This window comes from Festucalex cinctus, chromosome 2 (assembly GCF_051991245.1).
Source record: "Festucalex cinctus isolate MCC-2025b chromosome 2, RoL_Fcin_1.0, whole genome shotgun sequence".
In the NCBI taxonomy this organism is placed as follows: Eukaryota; Metazoa; Chordata; class Actinopteri; order Syngnathiformes; family Syngnathidae; genus Festucalex; species Festucalex cinctus.
The window spans coordinates 11,318,847-11,341,753 of record NC_135412.1 but is presented as its reverse complement, the minus strand read 5'-3'; the positions used below and the strand labels follow the sequence as shown (position 1 = coordinate 11,341,753).

Sequence of the window (22,907 nt, the reverse complement as noted above, 5' to 3'; positions counted from 1 at the left end):
ATCCATCCATCCATCCATCCATCCATCCATCCATCCATCCATCCATCCATTTTCTTGACCGCTTATTCCTCACAAGGGTCGCGGGGGTGTTGGCGCCTATCTCAGCTGGCTCTGGGCAGTAGGCGGGGGACACCCTGGACTGGTTGCCAGCCAATCGCAGGACAAGAGAACAATACAGGCAAATTCGAGTACCATCGCCTCCAGGGGGCGCCATAGAATCAGTAAAAATAAAAACAAAACAAAAACCATTACTGGAGATAAAAGCACGAGCAATTTTCTCCCGGTTTGCTTGAATTCCCCCCCTTTTTAAAAATGTTTTTATTTTTATATATATAAATAAAGGCTATTTATTGTAAAGTTGCCTGGATAATAATTGAAGGTTATCCAGAGAAATAAATGACGTAGTTGCGTTGTACTTCTTGACCGAGGGGCAAGGTCTGTATTTGTGCCGTTATATTGATTTAAAACACAGCTAACTGACAATTTATTATGTTGCACAATGTACAATATTTAAGGTTAATGTTTACAGGTGCAAGTAAGCGCTGTAAAGTGACGTTGGTTGTTGCGAACTATAGTTCCCATGAGCATTTGCAACACTCCCGGAAGTCCTTTTCTTTCTTTCCGGTGTCGGTGGAGTCCTCTTCGGATACACATCGGCGGGTGAGTCGATGGAATCTGTCACAATCCACACAAATTGTTTCCTTAATACACCATATTGGCGCTTGTAATAAACAATTTACGCCTCATATTCGTGCATCTAAGGAAATTAAGCTTCACAGAACGACAGGATTCATGTTTTGTGGTGCGATGTGCCTCTGCTAAACCTAGTGCCCCGCTGCTATGCGTTCTTCACGTCATGACTTGTCAAGATTGAATACAGGCCCGTTAGTATAAAACCTGACAAGTACTAGAAGCACTGAAGCAGTTGTAGTTTTAAAATCTTTCACAATGTATATACAACTGGCCTGTAAAACCTGGCGAACCACCACGTCTTCCTAATCGTTTCAACGTTAGCCTAGCAACTTGCTAGCAGGGTCGTCAACATGCCCGAAAAGCGCTGCCAGTAGTAATATTAGTGTCTCGAATTTCGGGTTTTACGTTAAGGTAACGGAAACGATATTTAAAACATAAGGTTTGCGTTTAGTAATTGACATTTGACAGAGTCCAGATCTTGCTATGTCATTAAAAGTCAGCATTACGTTAATACTTGTTTCTATTTCCATTCCCAGTCACAATGGCAGCCCTCCGACCCCTCACAAAGCCCAAAATCGTCAAGAAGAGAACCAAGAAGTTCATCCGCCATCAATCAGACCGATATGTCAAGATTGCGGTAAGTTATGTCCCTGTATGGACAGCAACCAAAATGCACAGTTGAAGATGCACATGACTCAAAGAAGAAAATACGCCATTTTTTGTCTACGAACAGAAAAACTGGCGCAAGCCCAGAGGTATTGACAACAGGGTCCGCAGGCGGTTCAAGGGGCAGATGCTGATGCCCAATATCGGTTACGGTAGCAACAAGAAGACAAAGTATATGCTGCCAACTGGCTTCAAGAAGTTCCTGGTGCACAATGTCAAAGAGCTGGAAGTTCTCATGATGAGTAACAAGTAAGTTATTGTTTCGCTGTTGTTGATATTGTCCCAGAAGTCAAGTTGAAGATACTGCTTTGTATGCTGTGTCTTCGGTTGTGAAAAATCCAATATTAAGACAGACTGAAGAGAGACACACATCCAAAAACAAATGATTACATTCACAAAAGTGTTTCTGCTGTTCTCTTTGCTTGATTGTCACTCGTAGCTGGGTTTGCACTCTTATCATTGGTCTATTGTTTGTGTGCACCAGCAACATTAATCCATTAAGAATATTTTGAGAAACATGTTTTCGCAAAGCTGCAAAAGATGCTGCGTTGAGTGTACAATAGTGGTTCATGAGCATCTTCTCATCATGTGCTTGTCATGTACATGTCTCTTCATGTGCTTCTTTTTTTTCAAAATGAAATAATCTGACCCATTTGTTTTGCAAGAGTAGTACTTTAAGATGAATTTAATTGATGTGAAACTGTTTAAGGTTCATAGTCTTTATTATATGTACGGTGTAAACTAATTTAGGCATTTAAATGTGTTGAGGGGCGGGGTTATCATTTGATCAAAACTTGATCATTTCAAAGCAATAATTGTATGAAGAGGTTGAAGTTGATTTGAGGTACAACGGGATCATCACAGTCAAATGCATCTATCAAATGAAACAATGTGACTGCAATACACAAGGTAATATGTATTGACTGTCAAAATGACGGAATTTTAAAATACTATGACTTGCAATTGAATTTTTGATGAACTCAAAAGTGTTATTCAGTATAAACCAATGTGAATCCCTGTTGACATTGTATTAACTGCGCGTCCTTTGTTTCCCCTGCAGGACTCACTGTGCCGAAATCGCCCACAACGTCTCGTCAAAGAACAGAAAGGTGATCGTGGAGAGGGCAGCTCAGCTGGCCATTAAGATCACCAACCCCAACGCCAGGCTCAGGAGCGAGGAGAACGAATAAAATGGCTGTTCATAATAAATACTTAAATAGAATCTACAATACTCATGCATTTTTTGTGTGTGTATGATGGCCATATTGTGTATGGTTTACCACCACCAAAATACACCTATGCTATGAAAATATGGTTAGCGTCATGTCTTAGGAGTAGAAATTGCCAGTAGATGATGGAAAGACTACAATTGTTTAAATACGCATTTTTGTAAATGAGGCTCTTCCTCGACTGTGTGGGTATTCCATCAGATTTACAGTATCAACAAATCCTTTGCTAATTTTCTGTAGATCTGCAGTGGTTTGCTTCAATAAGTGTGTCCAGATTGTGATTTTGCATTGCTGAGAAGTCATACCACGCTGAGAAAGTTTCCATTGCGATATGGCAGCCGGGTTGTGCCCCTCTGTGCTTAGCCGTGTGCCATCTGTCATCCCAGAAGTGCCAGGGATGTACACAAAAATATCATTTGCCAGTCAGCTGGTCAAGTGGAGAAGAGGGAAGAAAGCAAAAACCAAGACGAGTATCTTTTGAGGGAATATTCTAGCGAGTAGCGACATTTGTCTGGATGCAGCTGAGAAAGCTGGAAGTTCTCCAGAGAGGGACGAGGACATCAGGAAAAGACCATGAACGTGTCGGCGAGGCTAGCGTTTGGAAAAGGCCAACTTACACCCAAGCAAGTCTCCTTTGGCTTCTCTCAACCCGATCTGAAAAGCGTCCACTCTGCAGGAGGAAAGAGGAGAATGTTCTCCTTTTCACTAAGATGTCGACTTGGCATTGTGCGAGGGAGGACAAAAGGTACAACACCAGACACATTATGTACATTTGCACAATGTAATTCTATCTGAATTTGCTTTTGTTGAAACAATTTATGCAGCTTTATTATATTATTAAACAGACTATTTTAGAAGAAAAAATATTTACAGGTACTTAAGAAAGAAACGAATATAAATTATTTTTTCCGTCTCAGACGAAGGAATACATCTTTAGAGATCATTTGTCGTTTCATATTTAGGTGTTTGGTGCACCTGAAAACTTTTAAAGCAAATATTACTGAATAAATCATTTGCAGTAAAAATTTTATTTGAACGGTAGCATTGCTCTCATTACAGTGACAGGATTGCAAATCAATGCTAGTTTTTAATTTTTGAAAAACATGCAGGCAGTCTTTCAGATAATGGGAGTGGTTGCGTTTGAGCGTCAAACTCCATTACGGTTGAAAACATGGGATTATTATTATTATTATTATTTTATAGAGGTTAGGGGGTGTTCAAGGACTATTTAGAAAAACTATAATTATTAGAGATTTCAGTGGTGTTTGCGATAATTTCATTTCCCCGTGTAGTTTCTGTACATTTTCATTCTGTGGGCTGATTTAATTTGATGCAAATATCAAATATCTGGTTGACGTCGACTTTGTTTTTAAATTGCACCTGCACCTTATGACCACAAGATGGCAGTCTGGTCAGTTTAGGACGTTTAGGGTGAGATTTGGGATTGAAAATGGAGGTTAAGCGCTTTTCGTCAAGGCTTTTTTTGCTTAAATCTAGCCGTTGTTGTTATGGTTTGTGTTTGATCTTTTTTCAAAGCCTCTCAGTTGTAGGTGCAGTTTAGTTACTGCTGCCCTGCTTATTACAGAATTATGTTGACGTTATTGTGGCCCTGTGAGGCGAATTTGAAATCTGGTTTGGTTGAAGAAACAGTCCCATTGCTAATACATTTAAAGCTAAACAGAACATATATTCATCTTAAACAAAATAGCGTTACTAGCAATATTAAGCTAACAGTGATGATATAAACAAGCTGATGATAGCTGCACAGTTACAATGGTTGCATGACTTATTCGTAATGGAGTGTTAATGTGTATCGTGCTAAACTTTCTCTGCACGGGGGTTTCTTGCAAATCGAATTAGAGGCACAAGAAGTGGCAAAAGTGGACTGATTGTGAACATGAAGACTGAAGACGGATGTGTGCAGTTTCATTTTTTGGTCAAAGGCGGCATTATCGATTCGAAATGGGAATTTCTGCGTTCAGTAGCTTTAACTTGCGAGTACAAACGTAAGAGCCGAGTGCTGTATGGTGGCAGTGAACTGAACTCGCTGTACAATAAGCAACACTTCAGTAGGCCATTCTTCAAAATATTGGCTCCAAGATGTTTAAGCCACTTCTTGTTGAAGAAGAAGAATGAAGCCACTAGCATTATACTAACGCTAATGGCAAATGCCATTGACGGGGCTAATACCTTTTTGTGGAGGTAGGAACATATTAATGGCATTTCCATACGATTCAGTGGGGAAAGATGATTTACAAGCATGGTCATTGGTCATGTAACAAATTCAAGTCATATCTCAAGGCACCACTGTATTATAATTTAGGTCAGTGCTTCTGATAGTGTTAAGACCCGCAGAGAAGGCCTTGCCGGCCCCGATGACCCATCACTGATGTGATTTAATGTAATTTTTTTGTGAAAGCGAGTTTGTTCAGTCTTTTAACATGAGTAATGTTGATTAGTTTCTCAGAAATGAAAAAAAAAAAAAAACAGATTAGTGTTTGTTTATATTACTTTTTTGTCATCTATTCCCAAAGGTTTATTTGTAATCACCGCAGAGTCGATATTCCATCTCCTGATTCCCGTCATGCAGCTGGTGATTAATAGGCAATTAGAGGGAAATAAAAAGCTCCCAGAGGAAATTACCCTCAGCCAAGTATTTTGTAACAAGTGGAACAGCTGACTAATTAGGCCTGGTGCAGAAATGAGGAATTGTTTGTAACCTCTAGAAATTAGCCCGGCCTCACTTGAATTCTTGTTGAAGAGCCGCCACGTGTAAGAGTTGTTGCATGTGTGGCTGGAGTGGGGCTTATATTTTCCACACTGGAGGTTCATGGCTGTGACCAGTACCCTTTAGTTTACATTTTAATGAAGATGTGTAAGTTGAATCTAAAATAGGGTACCATTCCGTCCAACATTTAACTTCACATTGTAGACATTCAAAAAAATCTAAATTACAACTCAATGTACTTATAAGATGACAATCAGTGTTTATTTAAACAAGAGAACTTGAATACGGTAAAGCCAGTGTGAAATTTCTAGCGTCATCTAGTGGTGAACTACGAACTCGTTCAATTAAAAAATTTACTATTAATTTCAATAATGTGCCAAAAAATATGTTCTACCACAACAACATACATTCTATGATGTAGTCGTAGGTTACATAACTGTAGTGTTACCTTACAAGAGGCCGTTTCTCCACCATCTTCCTGCTACGGATGCCCAACGGACAATTTTGCGAACGTAGTTAGCCCTCGTGGTGCTAGCATCTAATGTCGGACCCAGCTGGTGCCTGCAGGTGGTCGTCGCTGACTCCCATGATTCGGGCTCCCGTTGCTTTTTACTAGCTTTTTATTTATTCTATTTTATTATTTTTCTATTGGCTTCTCCGCTAGCCGCTCTTGTTAGCCACTCCAGCCTATGGTTCTAACTCCCGCTAGCCGCTCTTATTAGCTGCTCTGGCTAAATCCGGCTTGCTCGGTCTTTCGGCGTCGGGCTTTCCATCAGCTGCCAAGTCGCCGTCGCTCGTTTGCTCACGCAAAATAAGAATTTGTGGTAGGCTTGTGGAGTGTCATCTCTCTGAGCGCGCATACTTCTAAATGTATGCATTTCGGCTGCGTTCTATACTATAGCGACATCTTGTGGTCACTTGTTACACACTGTGGCTGAAGATGGACAACACAACAAAAATGAGTATGACTTGGGGCCCAAGATTTCCAGTACAAAATGGGGGCCCATTCAAAAACTATAATTTGTGTTGTCTTATTATTGACTTATTATGTTGGCGGATGTGATACTACTGTATGCCAGGGTTATTATAGTTAGTTTTTATTTTGTTTTTGAGTTTTCCTTTTTAAATTTAGTTAGTTTTAATTCATTTTCAGGGAGGCTCTGTTATTAGTTTTATCCATCCATCCATCCATCCATCCATCCATCCATCCATCCATCCATCCATCCATCCATCCATTTTCTTGACCGCTTATTCCTCACAAGGGTCGCGGGGGTGCTGGAGCCTATCTCAGCTGGCTTTGGGCAGTAGGCGGGGTACATCCTGGACGAGTTGCCAGCCAATCGCAGGGCACACAGAGACGAACAACCATCCACTCACAAGCACACCTAGCGACAATTCGGAGCGCCCAATTAACCTGCCATGCATGTCTTTGGAATGTGGGAGGAGACCGGAGTACCCGGAGAAGACCAGTATTAGTTTTTGTTTTTAAAAAATGTTATGTATGTGTACAATATTTAATAAATATACCATGGTAAAATGAGAAAGAAAAAAAGAAACGCCCTTCTTTACCTATAGTGTTGCGTTTTGGTTGAATTAAATGGAAAAAGCAGGCAAGGCTAGCCATTGGAGCCAAAAGTCAAATACGCAAAATTGGCACCTGGGGGGTGACGTCATCTGAAGGTGCTTTTCTATTGGCTGCTGCTAATGATGTCATTTTTTTATGACGTCAACTGTCAAACGTACTTATTCCGATTAATATTGAAATAAATATACTTAAATCACATTTAAAATCAACCCCACAGGCTCATGTATTAATTTAATGACCAAAGACGAAAACTAGGGACATTTTCATTATAATTATAGTTAGTTTAAGTGAGTTTTGTAAATGTAAAATGAGTTTCAGTTAGTTTTCGTTTTTTAAAAAGCATTTTTGTTTTTATTTTATTTCGTGAAGGAAAGTGTTTTTTTAATTTGAGTTATTGAGTTAGTTTTAGTTAACTAAAATAACCTTGCTGTATACCTACTTTTGCAGCCCTCTGTATATAATGACCTACCCTCCACGCACGTAAAAATTCCAATTACAACAAGAAGTCATATTATTTGCCGATTTGAAAACAAACCAAAGCGCCATAAGAATTGACCTTGTGTGACCCATAAAGCAGCCCGGCCCGCCGGGAATTCTCCCGATGCTCCAGATTGTCCTGCATGTGTGCGAGATGCAGACTCAGGAAGCGCCAGGCGTCGAGGAGCGCACGCGTGACAAATGTTTCGACAGGTGTGGCAGCGGTTGCGCCAACAGATCCGTTACGTTCTCTGTTCAGATGGCTCGGATGTCAGACTAAATGTCTTTCTCTTCATTGAAGCCGCACGATCACACACGATTACCCCTCTGGAAGTGCTCGTATGCTGTTGTGTACTATAGTGCACGTGGTGAGCAATTGATATGTATGTGTGCACACATAATGAAGGCTGTTTGATTTGGTGGGAAATGGATGAAGACTGCGCGTGTGTGTGGAGGGGGAGGGAGCAGTGACAGTGGTGTGCTCCCGCCTCACTGAGCCCCTCTGGCAAAGAGAGAGAGTGTGTGTATGTGTGTGTGTGAGAGAGAGAGAGGGTTATGTGTGAGTCTGTGAGCACATGAGAAGGGGAATGATAAATCCAGTGGAAAGAGACGAACATTTTGCAAGAGAATGGCAAGAAAAGGATGCATTCATCTCTTTGTTTTGGATTTGATGCCAAAACAGAAATTACTAGATTTGTTTTTTTGGGCGTCAAAGTACTACTAAGTAAGAGCTTTGGAGGATCAGGGCTTCACTTTGGCCAAGGATAAAAAGAGAAGGCCCAAGGACCAAAGATGGAGTTCCTCTGGTATCTGAGCAGGTGAAAGGTCCCAATCACCAACTTATTCCTCAGGTGGACTTCATATAAACAAGGTGACTTCCCAAAAACGCAGCTGCAGCCATGCTGTGTGGTCTGAGGAGAGACTCCAAGAACGGTAATGGTAAGACAGGCGATTGTTGTTTAAAAGGTGAATGTTTGAGACTAAATATATTTCAGGACATGTGAGCGTCAGCGAGCGCGTCCAGCCGGCGCCGCTTGCCCTCCTGCCAAGTGTTATGGGGACCGATATAGATGTGAACTGGGCCTGTCTGCGAATCGGGTTCGACATCTGAAAATAGCATCATGACCTCATCGCTACATTTCTGCCACACCCCCGCCTACTCGCCACATATTTAACCTACATCCTAACGTATGTGCTTGGCAGGAAGTACTCTGATTTAAAGTTCATTTACTCATCTTATGTATATTCATAAATGAATCCGCAATTAGATTGCAATGACATGCAGCTCTTCTGGCAAACTCACAGTCACCATCGGGGCTGTTTATTAATCAGCTTGAGCGGAGCATCTTGAGGGCGAGTGATGCTTCTTGTAAGCCTCGGGGAGGAAGGCGACAGTGGTACAGTGGCGGCCCGTCACGTGCGGCACGTTGGGGTCCTCGTAACCCACAGCTAATGTTGCCTTTTGACTGCAGTGGCAGCTGCTGGACTGTCAAGGCCCCCAGGAATCCGCATGGTATTAAGGCTTTTGCCCAAGATAACATGTTTGTGATGTGTCACTCACTTTGGGTACGTGCGCTCGTACCTCTGGGCGAGCGCGACGGATATTTGTGCAAGGATGTGTGCAAAATACCATGTTATGCAAATCTTTACATCACGGGAAAGTAAACAAAAGACTGTGGGTTAGGTATGACTCATGGGGCTGTGCGAAAAACAAAGTTTGCAGAGGTTTCAGGCCACAAATGTTTTATCCTCTGTGCCTCTCAGTCATCAACACAGTGGATGGATGCGGACACTTGATGTGGTGGAGGCTGAGAAAAGACAGCGAGTTTGATGCCCGCAGAGCAGTTCAGTCCTTTTGGTCCTCTCGTTGTAGTGGGTGGCTCAGTTTTGGCTGTTAGGTCTTGGCTTGCTGACCAGAAGATGGCAGGTTGAAAACGTGCTGGAGAGGTGCCAGGTCACTTCTCGAGTGCAGCAGAGAATCCCTTGAGCAAGGTACACAAAACCCCCAAACCGCGTGGACTGCCCCTTTATATTGCTTTTGTTCTTCCTCCTTCTCCTCAAGCTCAATGAGAGCCATAAAAGAGCAAGCAACCCTCAGGACGAAGCATTGTTGTTCTACATGAGTGCCATCTACAATCACAACAAATACACGGTGTTGCCTTGAGATACAAGTGACCTGAGCGATAGTTTGGTTGATTTTTTTTTTTTTGCTTTGACTTGTGAGCATTAAGATTAGATACAGCCACTGTATGGTGGCGGTGGACTCGACGCAGTTCATACATCGAACAGCAATTTAGTAGATATAGTAAATCACTATTATTGATTATTTTATAGGCTACTTTAAGTTGTTAGATGTCTTTTACTGTATCTAGTTTATTTACTGCTACACTTTACTGTTGACTTGTGTCTTGGTGGTGAACATGATTTTGATTACTTTCTGTCTAGCACATGTGAAGAAATTGATAATAAAGCTGACTTTATTTAAAAAAAAAAAAGAGTCTTCAAGCTGTTCAAACACAAAACAAAGTGAATGACACATTGTGTATTTAAAACAGCTACAACACTTTTCTTTAAAGTAGGCTAAGCTTGCTAGCTTAATGCTAACGCGTAAGGATGTCAGAGATAAGCTAACAAATAGTATAAGTGTTGTGGTGTTTTTTTTTTTTTTAAATTACCCTTTAATCAACAATTTTTATAAACACAAATAGAAGACAAAGAAGTTTAGGCCGACAATATAACAATAGAATAGCGAAGAGGCGTAAAAGACATACTTGAATGAATAAGCAGCACAATGTTCATTGTGAAGCCAAACTCTGTCTCAAAATCTCTCATTTCATCTAATTATGTCATGTATGTTTTTATTAAAGTGCAATTTGATTTAGTGCTACTTCCACTTGGTACAAACGTTTTTGTTTTGAGCAGTCCTTTTCACGCAGATCTCATGTTGGATCTCATTAGATTATTGAAGTGTCTTGATGGAGTCTAACAGCAAGAATTATGATTGTGATGACTTTGATGAATGTTTTGATCCACTGAGTATTTGACACATGCAGCTCTTCATCACTCTTAAGTTGGTGCACAGTCATTGTTGAAGCTGAAAAGATAATGCGCAGTGAACTGTGTATGTCAAATCAGTGTCTTCATTAGCATGACTCCCGACTTCTGTTTTTTTTTTTTTTTGTTTTTTTATAAACCAATCCAAAAAAAAAATCTTTTACAAAACAATCCTCCCCCAAAATTGTGTTGTTGTTTAGCAAACAACCCAGAAACTTATGTCAAATTGACCCAATAGCAGGTCGGTCCCTTTTTGAGCGGTTTTCGAGTGTAGCTACTTTTGTCTTTAGACGGCCAACAGGGCCACTGCTCACGTAGTACATACAGCATGTTTCTGAAATGGAAGGAGCAAAACATTTTCTCCCTGCAGAGCAAAGTGAGCACTCGTTGCGGAAGCTGCTCTAAATGACATGGAAATGATGATTTTCTCCACATGTAGAAAACAGTCCATTAACCACATGCTGTTGCGTCAGGAGAATCCTCAGGCTCAAGTGGTTGCATTAGAACCCTCTTGCTGAAAATACATTCTTGTGATGAGCAAAAATGATTTTCAAAGGCTTTTTTCTCTCCACAGCGAACATATCTGACCTTTTCATAGGCTTGTGTAGGGCCAAGTTGGGACTGATCATTCTTGAACACTCAACTTTATTTAAATAAAAAAAAGTATAACGAATTAAGCTGCTGACTTATTCAACTCTAACTGCCTGCCTATCCACTCAGCCCCGACATTACCCAAGGTGCAGTTCAGGGTAATAAAAGCATGAGCATCTGTCATGAGGTGCATAATGGTTTGTTCATTTGGCCATCTGCCACAGAGATTCTCTCCCCATTGAACCACAGTGCCTCCTAACATACCTCCTTGCTGTCTCCTCAGATGAAGGACCATACGCGAAAGGAAACAAGCAGTCCGGGGCATCTGACCAATCACATTTTTCCCAGAGGCACAGCCTTTCAGGTACAATTTAGTCAAACATGACTGTGCATCACTTTGCTTTCTGTCTGTGGCTTGATGCATGCGGATGCACTCACCTGACTGCATGCTGAGCCGCTCAAGAGATTTGGACAGAGAGAGAAAATATGCTTGTGTGGTATGTGTGTCAAAAAACAGAGGTGACAAAAGTCCTCACACTTTGTACTTAAGCAGAAGTACGGATTCTTTTGCGGGGGGGAAAAAAGACTCAGTTGAAAACAGTAGTTCCGATTGAACTTGCATTTTACACCAATGTTAACCACCGCTTCAGCTACGTTGTTAGCATGACTTATTCGTAGTCCGTTTTAAAGTTTTTAACTTTAAGTTTTGAGTTTTAAATGAGCTAATAGTCTAATGGGCCTTATTTTCCTGCCTAGCGCAAATCTAGCGCAAAGTGCTGTCGAATTGTGCGATTGGTGGAGTTTTTCTTTTTATGTGTATGTGTGTCTTTTTTCTAGACAGGCACAGTTAGAAATGGACCTTTGTGCTATTGTGGGACTGAACACAGCTGACATTCTTTTTAAATTCAGCACTTGTGAGGTGCACGGTCTAAATGTGGGGTCATAACAGACTCGCTGGAACCAAATTCCCAAATACGTATGCAAAAGGAGGCTTGCACCTGCACAAAAATTAAAACATGCTAGTTTTTACGCTGAGCGCAAAATAGGGTCCAATGTGTGCTTTGCATATTAGATTAAACATTTTAGAATGTCAAAAGATAATGATTTTTTTTTTTTTAGGCTGGTACAAAACGTGATGTATTCTTGTAGCCGAGAACATGAAACAATTCTCCGAAATAAGCCTCAACATCTTTATTAGTCACGTTTTTAGTTTTCGTTTTTTTGTTTGTTTTACATCAAATCTGTTGGTTGGACACAATTTAACTAAACGAATAACAACGAAGTACGCGACACAACTCGACTAAACGAGGAACAACAAGAATCGCGAGACACTAAGCTAACTTGGGTTGTGGAAGTACACCGAGGAACAGAGTTAATAATCCGACAAACACACACTTCTCGGTTTGGCTTAAATAGACAGTGAAATGATCGGATTGGCTGTGGCTAGACATGTGGGTAACAGGACTGACATGGAATTATCTGATTGGCTGTTGACCAGAAAAAGAGATTAAAGATTCTTGATATCACATAGCTCATGACATCACATAGCTAAAAATCAGTTGAAACTACACGCCGATTACATCAGTTCAAAACATAAGTTCAAAACAGACACTTGACCTCACGGTCATGACCCAGACTTAACCCTGGTGTGACCCAGTCATGACAAAATCTACCATAGAGGATGAAAAATGTAATAAGCTTATTTTGCGAAACTAAGGAGTAGAAAGTACAAATATCTGTTAAAGTCATTAGAAAAATAAATGCTCAAGGAAATACAGTAACAAAGCAGGACTTGATGACACTTAACAGACACCAGATGGGAGGCTTTTTTTTAAAAAGTAAGAAATTAAATGTTATTTGAGAGGATACGCTAACGCTCTACCCGCCACATGTTCGGCCCACAGAAGAATACCGAGGAGTGACGACAGTCGACCTGATGAAAAGGGAAGGCAGCAACCTCGGCCTCACCATCTCCGGGGGCTCTGATAAGGACGGCAAGCCCAGAGTGTCAAACCTACGGCCAGGTGGGCTGGCTGCCAGGTGAGATCTGCATGCGCTCGGTGATGCGGCGGAGCGCATGTAGCCACGCCACGCTGTCCGCACCACTTACGTCCGCTTGCACAAACATGCTTATGCTTGCAAAGTTGCGCTAGCTCACCTGCAGGACTTCTCTGTTGTGTGAAGTCAGCTGGATGCCAACAGAGATTTCCCTGCAAAATTCTTTTAATGGAAAGATGCAGAGAAACAGAATAGGGCTTACACATGTTGAACAAATTGTTGGTACTGCTCTGTTAATAATGACAATAATCTAAAATACATAATAATAAATTAAAAAACAATAGGGGTACTTTTTTTTTTAATCATAATTAATCGCAGGACTTCAACAGTTAACTCCAAATTAATTGCAAATGTTATATCTGTTCTAAATGTACAATAAAATCTTTTTTCTAAGTTTTCATACTCTTGCTAACATAAAAGTGGAAGAACAATCTAATATAACTATGGCTGCATCTTTTAGTTACAGACAAAATAATTTCATAATAATTCATAAAATTGATTTCAAATTTAAAATATGTACTTTACTGTAAAAAATGAGTGGGATATTGATTTGTGTTGAGGTAATTTTTCTGCCACTAGATGGCATAGTTGCATTTGTAAGACGTGGGGACAGCTTAGTGCATTTTTCTTTTCATAGTAAGAGCGATCTAATCTTTAACATGAAGTAACTTGTGAAATTCTGCACATTTCTAAAATTGCAAAATCCAATTTGACGCCAGTTTCCAAAAGTATATGCATTCATATTAAATTTATTCCTGCTAAATTAACTCAAAATTGACACACTAATTTTGACACACTTAAAAAATATATAATGAAAATTAACCAATGAAAATCAGATATTGCTTTTGAATTGTCGTTCAACACAATTTATTGACAAAAAAAACTGAAAAAGACGTCTCATCCCTTCTCACTAAATAATTACTCATAAGCACTTACCCCGAATGAACGTTTCACTTTCTGACTTTGCTTCCACCCATTTTCCTAAAGTCAACCACGCGACAGCAAAATGTCGTGGAAAAAGTCACGTTTGGTGATGATTAAGCAGCGTGTGACATGCTTGGTGGATGTGTGAGCTAATTTACTGAGTGGAGAGTCATGCGGGCGGACAGGAGAGAGACTGGCGGTGACATTGTGTGATGAGAGCCGACTGGATGACAGGCCAGTCAGCTCTGCTTGTTAGCATGTCTGCACGCCTGCCTGCAGCCTCCATTGGCAGCGGCCCGGAGGTGAGAACGGAAAAAGGGGTCGATTAATTAGTCCTGCAATGAGTAGCACGATGACTCAAGCTCTCACTTGAGAGCTGACATTCTTGAGGTTTTTCATTTTTTGTAGGCTACAAATGATTACAAGCTTTCAAATGTAAAAGTTGTCTTTGCTATTTGGCACTTGACTGCAAAAAAAGGGAATGAAAAGGGAAACCGACATCTTGAAGTGTTTCATGACCCAATATAAACTTTCAAATGAAATGTTTGCAACTTGTTAAATAAACTGTCACTTCCCACCAGGAGTGACCAGCTGAATGTAGGAGACCACATTAAGTCGGTCAACGGCATCAACCTGTCCAAGCTTCGTCACGATGAGATTATCAGCCTGCTGAAGAACATCGGGGAGCGAGTTGTCGTGGAGGTGGAGTACGAGCTGCCTCCATTACGTACGTTAAGTTTCCCTGCACTTACAAATGCAGTGGATATCAGAATTCCACTCATCACTGTTCATATGGAAGGTCTTTGTGAGCTAAACAAATGAATCCAATTAAGATCAGTTATCAACTTTTTCTACCATTAATGTGACTGATTAACAATACAAAAATATTTTCAAGACGAGAAGCAAAACTAAATCACTTGAGTGGCACAAGTGTGCACACGCTCTTATAAAATATCACAAAAATTAACCAGCCGCATTCAAGTTCATGTTAAACTGGAGTCAGTACAACCATGCCAAAATTTTAACCTTGGTTTCATTGGATGATAACAAAATCTAGCAAACGTGCAAGTGAAAATGTGTTGTGGTCTGATGAGACCAAGGGTGAACTTTTTGGCCACTAACTCCAAAAGTTATGCTTGCTGCAAACACATCACTATTAGCATATAACACATCACCATACCTACAGCGAAGCATGATCATGATCTGTTTTTCTTCAGTTGGAACTGCGGTTTTAATCAGGAAATTATCATCAGTTCCAAACAATAGTCATACTTTTGCAAGAATGCAATGAAAATGTCAGGGAAAGACTATTAAAATGTCTTAGATGTGTTTGGGAGTGATCAGAGACACTTAAAATGGTGGAAGGTATGAGAACTCAAATTTAGTATGCTATTGAATGTGGTTGGTTAATTCTGAATGCAGCAGCATCCAAGTTATAAGAGGGTGTGCACACTTGTGCAACTACATTATTTTAACTTCCCCCTCAAAAAAGAGAAAAATATTTTTAAATCCACTTTATATCCACTATATTTACTATAAATTATGTCCTGTAGATGCTGTTTCTAATTTAATCTAATTTGTTTTCCTCTAGCAGTCCAAAATCCATCAGGAGTCGTAAGCAAAACCACAGAGGTGTGTTTGCTCAAAGAGGGCAACAGTTTTGGCTTTGTCATGAGAGGTACGCCAGTCACCATCTTATTGTGTTATTCTTGAAGATAATTTATCTTGAATTCTCTTGGTCTTCTCAAGGGGGCTTTCATGAGGACTGGCGCAGGTCTCGTCCTCTGGTGGTGACCCAGGTCAGACCGGGGGGTCCTGCTGACAGGTAAGAGCATGTTTTTGCATTCTATTCAGTATTTTGTTATTAAATAGTAGCATTTGATGGTGCAATTATAAAATGTATATCATGTACAAGATGTTTTTTTTCCTAGTCGTTGGTTAAACGATTGACTATTGCTTATTAGCAACTAACTATCTTTGTAAGAGTACAACTTTCAAATTGTTTGTAAATTGACTTTGTTGTTTTTCAGTCATTTGATCAGATTTTTTTTTATCAACTTAGGTCACTGTTGTATTTAACATGTTCTGACTGACTTTGCAGGCAACTAACTAACTAACTAACTAACTAACTAACTAACTAACTAACTAACTAACATCAGTATTAACGAAGTCATGACCAAATCCGAACACAATGGTGATTTATGGTTATTTAGGTGATGTGTATAAAAGAATAGGAAAAAAGGCAAAATTATTATTATATTGTATGAGGCTTTGAAATAGTTAATGTCATCATTATTGCAAATGAATAGCTTTGATGAGTGACAGACTTGGGACACAAGCCAATGTTTCCCAATTTTTATTGAGCCAAGTCAAAGATTTGACATTATAGAATTCTCACAGCACACCTGCGGACAAAAATACCATAAAAGGCATATATATATATTTAATAAATGTTTATTTAATTTCAAGTACTTTACAAATTTACTTTAATCTGTTGTATGGATGGCAACAGGTGTTGCTTACACTGGTTAATTGTATCTTCTGCCATCTACTGGAAGAACATTTAATTGTTCTGCCTATCAATATATGTCGCTGATATAGATAGATGAATAAATGCATGTTTTGAAATTCATTATTTTTGAAACAGGTGAATTTTGAGAATTTACAAACTAATTCTCCACACTTGTTGGGCAACACTGACACAAACAACTGGAGGATGTCCAGTGGGATATACCGAATTATGGTGGTTGACAAGCATGTCCTTTCAAGTTTCTTGTACATTGTCTTTGCTCACCACTGCATGAAGGCAGCATACACAACACGTGAGCTTTCTCTAGAACAGAAAAGGCCACTTGCTCCTCCCCAGGCGAACTCAACATCACACTTTTTCCTCGTTGCGCTTAAAACACACGGTCAAACTTCAAGTCATCCCGCTCAGCCTTCGTCTCACCTCGCTCATGTGGAACCGTTTAATGATTTAGCGTGACTGGTGATGGGACGCTAATGTGTCCCCTCTCTCTCTCTCGTCTTTCTCAAGGGAGGGCACGGTGAAGGCTGGCGACAGAGTATTGAGCATAGACGGCATGCCTTTAAACAGGGAGAAGCATGCTGACGCGTTGACCATGCTGATGCAGAGCAGCCAGGAAGCTTTGTTCCTGATTGAGTATGACATCTCTGTCATGGGTGAGCACACACACACGGGGAATATGTGGAGGCATGGTAGGGCAGCGTTGCTCTGAGGGTAAATAATGTGGCCGTTTGGCTGCGCGGACGAGGGTGAGGCTCGGTGCCGGAGATGCCACCAGGGGAGTCACTCGGGCCCGAGAGCAACGGGGAAAGCGTGGATGGATTACCGTCATCTCTCGCTTCCCCTGTCCAACCTCTGTGGGCCTTTTGCGAACAAGCACGTTTTCCCAACGTGACCTATATAAAAATGCTGGATATGAACAGTTGACAAACATTATGTGCCTTCGAGCTCCAGCGATGCAACGGTGACAAGATGTCAAGCTGAACCCCTCCGCTGACTGATACGTGAGGGATACAGTACAGAAGAATGTACTTTATAGACTCTTAAAACTGCTGGGTCAAAAGTTACCCAAATTGGGTGAAAAAGCTAACCCAGTGTTGTCAATTCTGGGTTATTTGAACCCAAGACATTGGGTTGAAGATTTGACCCAGTGTTTTTAAGAATGGTACATTAAATTCAAGTCAATGTCAGTACACAAAACTCAAAAATGGCAAACAGCTTCAGCTCTTTAACACAATCTGTTGTATCAGAAATAATTAACCCAACCTTCAGTAAAAGTAACCCAAGCTGCTCAAAATCCACAGCTACCCAGCGAATGGGTTAGGTAGGAGCACAATCCAGGATTTTTTTCAGTATGAAGAAACCAGACCCCAAATTATTTTCTGATGCTAACAGTTGATTAGCTTGTATGTGTGTTAAAGTCTTACAAATATCAGTCTCATCAACTACTGTGACTGTCCACTAGATGAAATTTTTATATGTACCCTTCCGTCGGTAATTTATACACACTCACAAAAGAAACAAAATATCATTTGTATTACCATTATTTTTTATTTTCGAAGGTAACCCAATTTACGTGCTTGACAAAATAAAAATAAATATAAGCGCAATACTCCTACCACAAAATTATAAAAATTCTGTTCATATGTGAACAAATAATAATAATTCATTATAAATCATAAACATCACATTTAAACAACCACACCAAACACTTCTATGCAATATCTATATACAAAAATTAAACAAACACTATAAAAAATACCTCCAAAACATCTGTTAACTTATTAGTATCGTATTGAGTACAAAACAATACTCACAGACATATTTCTTTATTCTTTTTAAATAATGACTCATACTAGTACTGCAGCTTACTGAGGACTTTTGAGGAGCTTCATGTTTAGCCGAGTATCATACAGTACTGCCCCTTATTGGCCAGGAGCAGCATCATTAACTTCATCATGAACTTCTTTTGTTCTCAACTCTTGAAATCAATTACATTCCTAGCTAGATTTCATCTTAATCTGGCTAAATTGAAGGCACAAGTGTTTACTAATAACTTCGTGATTGTCACCTCATTTGGGCGCAGTAGGAGGCCAATTTCTGACATGACTCAACCAGCCAAAGTGTAGTCTGAGACTAGATCATTTATCTAAGTTCAAAAGGGAATCATCCACATTTGGACTTATGCTCCAGGCTGAACTTACTGTTGTGAATCAAATGTGTGTTATTTGTTGCAGAGGCGGTGCAACACGCCTCAGGTCCTCTGCTAGTGGAGATCGTGAAAGGGGCCTCCTCCAGTCTGGGCCTCAGCCTCACCACATCCATCTACAGGAACAAGCAAGTGATCATCATTGACAAGATCAAAGCGGCCAGCGTGGCGGAAAGGTGACGCTACCTCATCTTTAATACTAATCCGCCCGGCGACATTAAAAAAAAATATTCCCAGAGTTATGATTGGCTATGTCATCCTGTCAGGTGTGGAGCGCTGCACGCAGGCGACGCCCTGCTGACTATCGATGGAACCAGCACGGAACACTGCTCTCTGATGGAGGCCTTGCAGCTTCTGGGTAACACCACTGATGTTGTCAAACTGGAAATTCTCCCATCCAGTCAGAGCAGACTTCCTGTCCGGCCACAAGACACAGGTAAGACATGGAGTTGGAGCTAAGAAAGCAGCTGAAACCTTATTGGTTGTTACCTGACTGTGATGTCATTTTCAAGTGGCAAAATGGCCGCCTCCTTGAGATGGATAAAAATGAATGGATTTTGCTGCTTAATTCATATTCCACAAATACAGTGTTTAAACGAATGAGGTGGCATAGACCATATTATTGTCAAGAAAATTGTTGTGTTGACTTCCCCTTTAAACATGCTTAAACCTTAAAGGAATACTCCACTTATTTAGCCCATTATAGCAATTAAAAGTTAATATTTTGTCTATAATTAATTTGATACTTTCATTATTTTCCACATACAAATAGTACCTTTAAAAACAGATTTTGCAATTTGCTGTCGACTGAAAATGACATCACAAGGGTTCAGGTAACCAATCACAGCTCACCTGTTTTCTAGGTTTGGTCATGTGACATTCACAAGCTGAGCTGTGATTGGTTACCTGAGCCCTTGTGATGTCATTTTCAGTCGACAGCAAGTTGCCAAATGTGTTTTTAAAGGTACTAATTTTACATGGAAAATAATAAAAATATCAAATTTATTATCGGCAAAATAATATTTGACTGCCAAAAATGGCTAAATAAGTAAAGTATCCCTTGAATGTACAGTGGATGTAAAAAGTCTACACTCCCCTGTTGAATTGCCACCAAATAAATTATTTAAAAAATTTATCCAGTAATTATATTGCCTATCATCTCTACAACAAAATTGCTCTTTTTTTTTTTTTTTTTTACAAAAAAAAGAAAAAAAAAGTTTGATGTAATGTGGTTGTAAAAGTGTGCAGACTCACTTATTTGGCATGTGGCTGTGTTAAGAATTAAACAATCACATTTAAACTTATGTTAAATAGGAGTCATACCTACCACCATTTAGGGCCTCTCATTAACTTATTCAAACCCAAAAACGTATAAATACGTTTTTTGATACTTTGTCCTGCATTCCCAAAAAACGTATATATATGTTTTTAATGTTTTTAGAGCACACAGAAGGGTTAGATACAGTTTCTGACATGAAGACGTGGCTAAAAGCAAAGGTAGTTATTACAAAAAACGGCCAGCAGGTGGCAATAGACTATAAGAGACCAAAAAGCTCTTTTCGACAACGTTTTCACCAGGAATGCGAATATTGATTAACCTTAGCTGTATTCTCATGCTAATTGCTGCAAAACAGAAACAGGTACAAATATACTTTTTTTTTCTCCCCTGATGAAAGAAAATACTCTAATCGTTCTTTTGGTAGGTCTCTTGTTTTTATTGCAATAGAACCCAATATTCTGTGTGCCTTGCAACATCAGTCAAAATCCAGTAAAACAGCTGTGAGTGAAGGGGGTTGCTTCAGTGAAAATGGCTGGGAGTGAATGAGTTAAGCACAAATACAGTTCTGATGTTCTAGGCTTTTCCTAGCATTATGCTAACACTGACTGATATTTAGAACTGTTCGTAATTCCATCCAAGAATTAATCAATCACATTCAAATTCATGCTAAATGAAAATCACCTGTGTGCTGACTTGCCAACAGTTAAGGTGCCTCTTATTAAGCCAAAACAAATTCTAGCTGTTCTAGGAGGCTTTTTCTGATATTAGTTTTCTTACTAGCAAAGTTTTGTGCAAAGACTGCTGTTTTGATCTGTTGACTAAGGGCACAGTTCCAGCTGAAGAAAAATGTACGTAGGCATGTTGTTCTTTTGGCTGATGAGCCGTATTGTCTTTGCGGCAATTTCATGCCTTTGGAATTATGGACAAAAACTTCAACCTTAGTTTTATGATGATTGTTTGCCGATATGTGTCTTGGGATATGCTGCAGCACACCCACAACCCTAATGTGGATACGTGGATGGACGAATGGACCTTCTTTACAGTGACTGAACATTACAAGGGCAGAACAAATAATAGACAATTCCAGCGTTATCATTACATCGTACAAATCTAGCTAATGAGATGTACAAAAGACAAAGAAGAACATTGTCTTCACATCGCGTACATGCTCTCGGCGTTGTTTTTACGTGGAGCTGAAGTAAACCGTGTAGCTGCCTCCCAGCTGCTTCTTCTGTGCACTGTGAATCAGCCAGTGTGTGCACGTGTATGCGTGAGTGTGTGCGTGCGTGCACGAAATACAGGACTTAATCCCTATGCTTTGAGTCCCACACTGGACTTCTGATGGATACAAACAGCAAACCACTCTCACACGTCCTCCTCGTGTTCATGCGACAAGAAAAGGAATTTCGCTTTTCTAATTGTTGACAGTTTGCCCTCATCGCATGGTCATTTCGTCCACTATGTGGTCATTCGCCATCCTTCAGCTCTTTTACAAGCCACGTGCAGCGACAAAGCAGCTCCTGTTGGCCTTTTAACTGTCTTCCCTCAACGTGCAGCACAGAAGCAGTCCTCTCAAGTCAAATCTCCACTCTAGTCATATTGCGGAAGTAAAACCACATTTTGACAGCTCATTTACTCCCAAGAAGCATGACCATAAAATGCAGTGTGCTTAATCTCCTGTGGGGGGTTTTGAGATTGATATAGCCACTATGAGATTAGGAGTATTTTTTTTTCCAACCAGTCTAGAGCAAAAAGAGCATTTCTTAAAGAGTCTCCTCTAGGTGAGCTTAGCATAAACTGCCAAGAGCTCCATCAGATAGGAGCCAGTACTCCAGGACGAAGCATTCCACGTTCGGATTGCACGCGACTGGTTCCCTCAATGAGCCTAACATATCATGCGCTTGTGTCGTGTCGTCATCCGTGGTTGCGGCAAATCCGCCTTGCATGTGAGCAAGTTGTGGCAGATTAGACCCCCGCTGAAGAAGCGGCGAGGATTACTGTCACATTTAGCGTGCAGTGACACACGTCTTAATGAATCTGTGAAGGAAGCTAATTATTGAGGTGCTTCCCACACACAAAGGTCAGCTGATGTCTTAAGAACGCTTCAGTTATCTGAGTCCATGTCTTCTCGCTGTCAGGAGCTGGCTGATGTGGTTAATAAGACAGGGGGCTTATTTTTGTTGCAGACTGCATCGTTTTTGTCAATTCAAATAGTAAAACCACATACAGGGGATTCTTGAAATAGGACTGACCCAACTTACAAGTATTGTGTGATGCCAGCTGATATTTTGCTTTGACTTGAGAGCACAAATTTGACATGCAAGCGCTGAATGGTGACAGTGGAGTCAACTCACTTCACCACAAGCAGCTGTTTGGCAGAGAGTGAACAAAAGCATGTTCAACTGCATAGCTTCTCTTCAGCAATTTAGCTTAATGCTAACAAACAATGCAAAACACAGTACACGAGTGTACGAATAGCCTCCGGGTTGTAGTGCTCAACGTATCACCCTTGAAACCAGTTCTTCTCAACTTATTTGCATATTTTTAATTGACCCCGAGGAATGTTCACACCACCCGATTTTTTTTAATTTTTTTTTGTAGGAGTGCAAGTTGATCGAAATAGCAGAAACTACATTTGAAATTGCATTATCAAATCAAATCAAACTTTATTTATATAGCACCTTTCATACATTCAAATGCAACTCAAAGTGCTGAACAATTAATACATCTATAATACAATGAAAAGAAATAGCCACGGCTCCCCCCCATATCACCCTTATTGTACCCATAGACGCACAAACAAACCACAACATGGGGGGGCACAGAAGAACCCTGTGAGGAAAAGCACCCAGGAAGAGTTCATCCACACTGAGAGGGATGACGGCCA

At 40.3% G+C, this 22,907-nt stretch overlaps 2 protein-coding genes across 9 annotated transcripts in view; both read left to right on the top strand.

Annotated features, from left to right (window-relative positions):
- Nucleotides 1-536: 536 nt before the first annotated feature.
- rpl32 (ribosomal protein L32) lies at nucleotides 537-2,581 on the top strand. The gene is made up of 4 exons (XM_077512848.1): nucleotides 537-660; nucleotides 1,230-1,330; nucleotides 1,427-1,608; nucleotides 2,420-2,581. The coding sequence occupies exons 2-4, from the start codon at nucleotides 1,235-1,237 to the stop codon at nucleotides 2,547-2,549; spliced, it is 408 nt and encodes a 135-aa protein (XP_077368974.1). The 5' UTR covers nucleotides 537-660; nucleotides 1,230-1,234; the 3' UTR covers nucleotides 2,550-2,581.
- A 272-nt stretch (nucleotides 2,582-2,853) lies between these two features.
- Nucleotides 2,854-22,907, top strand: part of LOC144013695 (glutamate receptor-interacting protein 2-like) — a 39,017-nt gene continuing 18,963 nt past the window's right edge. The window contains exons 1-9 of one of the 8 annotated variants that reach the window (XM_077512847.1): nucleotides 2,854-3,333; nucleotides 11,307-11,387; nucleotides 12,928-13,063; nucleotides 14,587-14,732; nucleotides 15,597-15,683; nucleotides 15,755-15,830; nucleotides 17,043-17,188; nucleotides 18,770-18,917; nucleotides 19,008-19,177. In XM_077512847.1, coding sequence (XP_077368973.1) covers nucleotides 3,162-3,333; nucleotides 11,307-11,387; nucleotides 12,928-13,063; nucleotides 14,587-14,732; nucleotides 15,597-15,683; nucleotides 15,755-15,830; nucleotides 17,043-17,188; nucleotides 18,770-18,917; nucleotides 19,008-19,177 — 1,162 coding nt within the window. In that variant the 5' untranslated portion in view covers nucleotides 2,854-3,161. Of the gene's footprint in view, nucleotides 3,334-4,741; nucleotides 4,791-7,945; nucleotides 8,318-11,306; nucleotides 11,388-12,927; nucleotides 13,064-14,586; nucleotides 14,733-15,596; nucleotides 15,684-15,754; nucleotides 15,831-17,042; nucleotides 17,189-18,769; nucleotides 18,918-19,007; nucleotides 19,178-22,907 lie in introns of those variants that run through there. The other 7 variants (XM_077512843.1, XM_077512842.1, XM_077512841.1 and 4 more) reach the window with 7 other exon arrangements.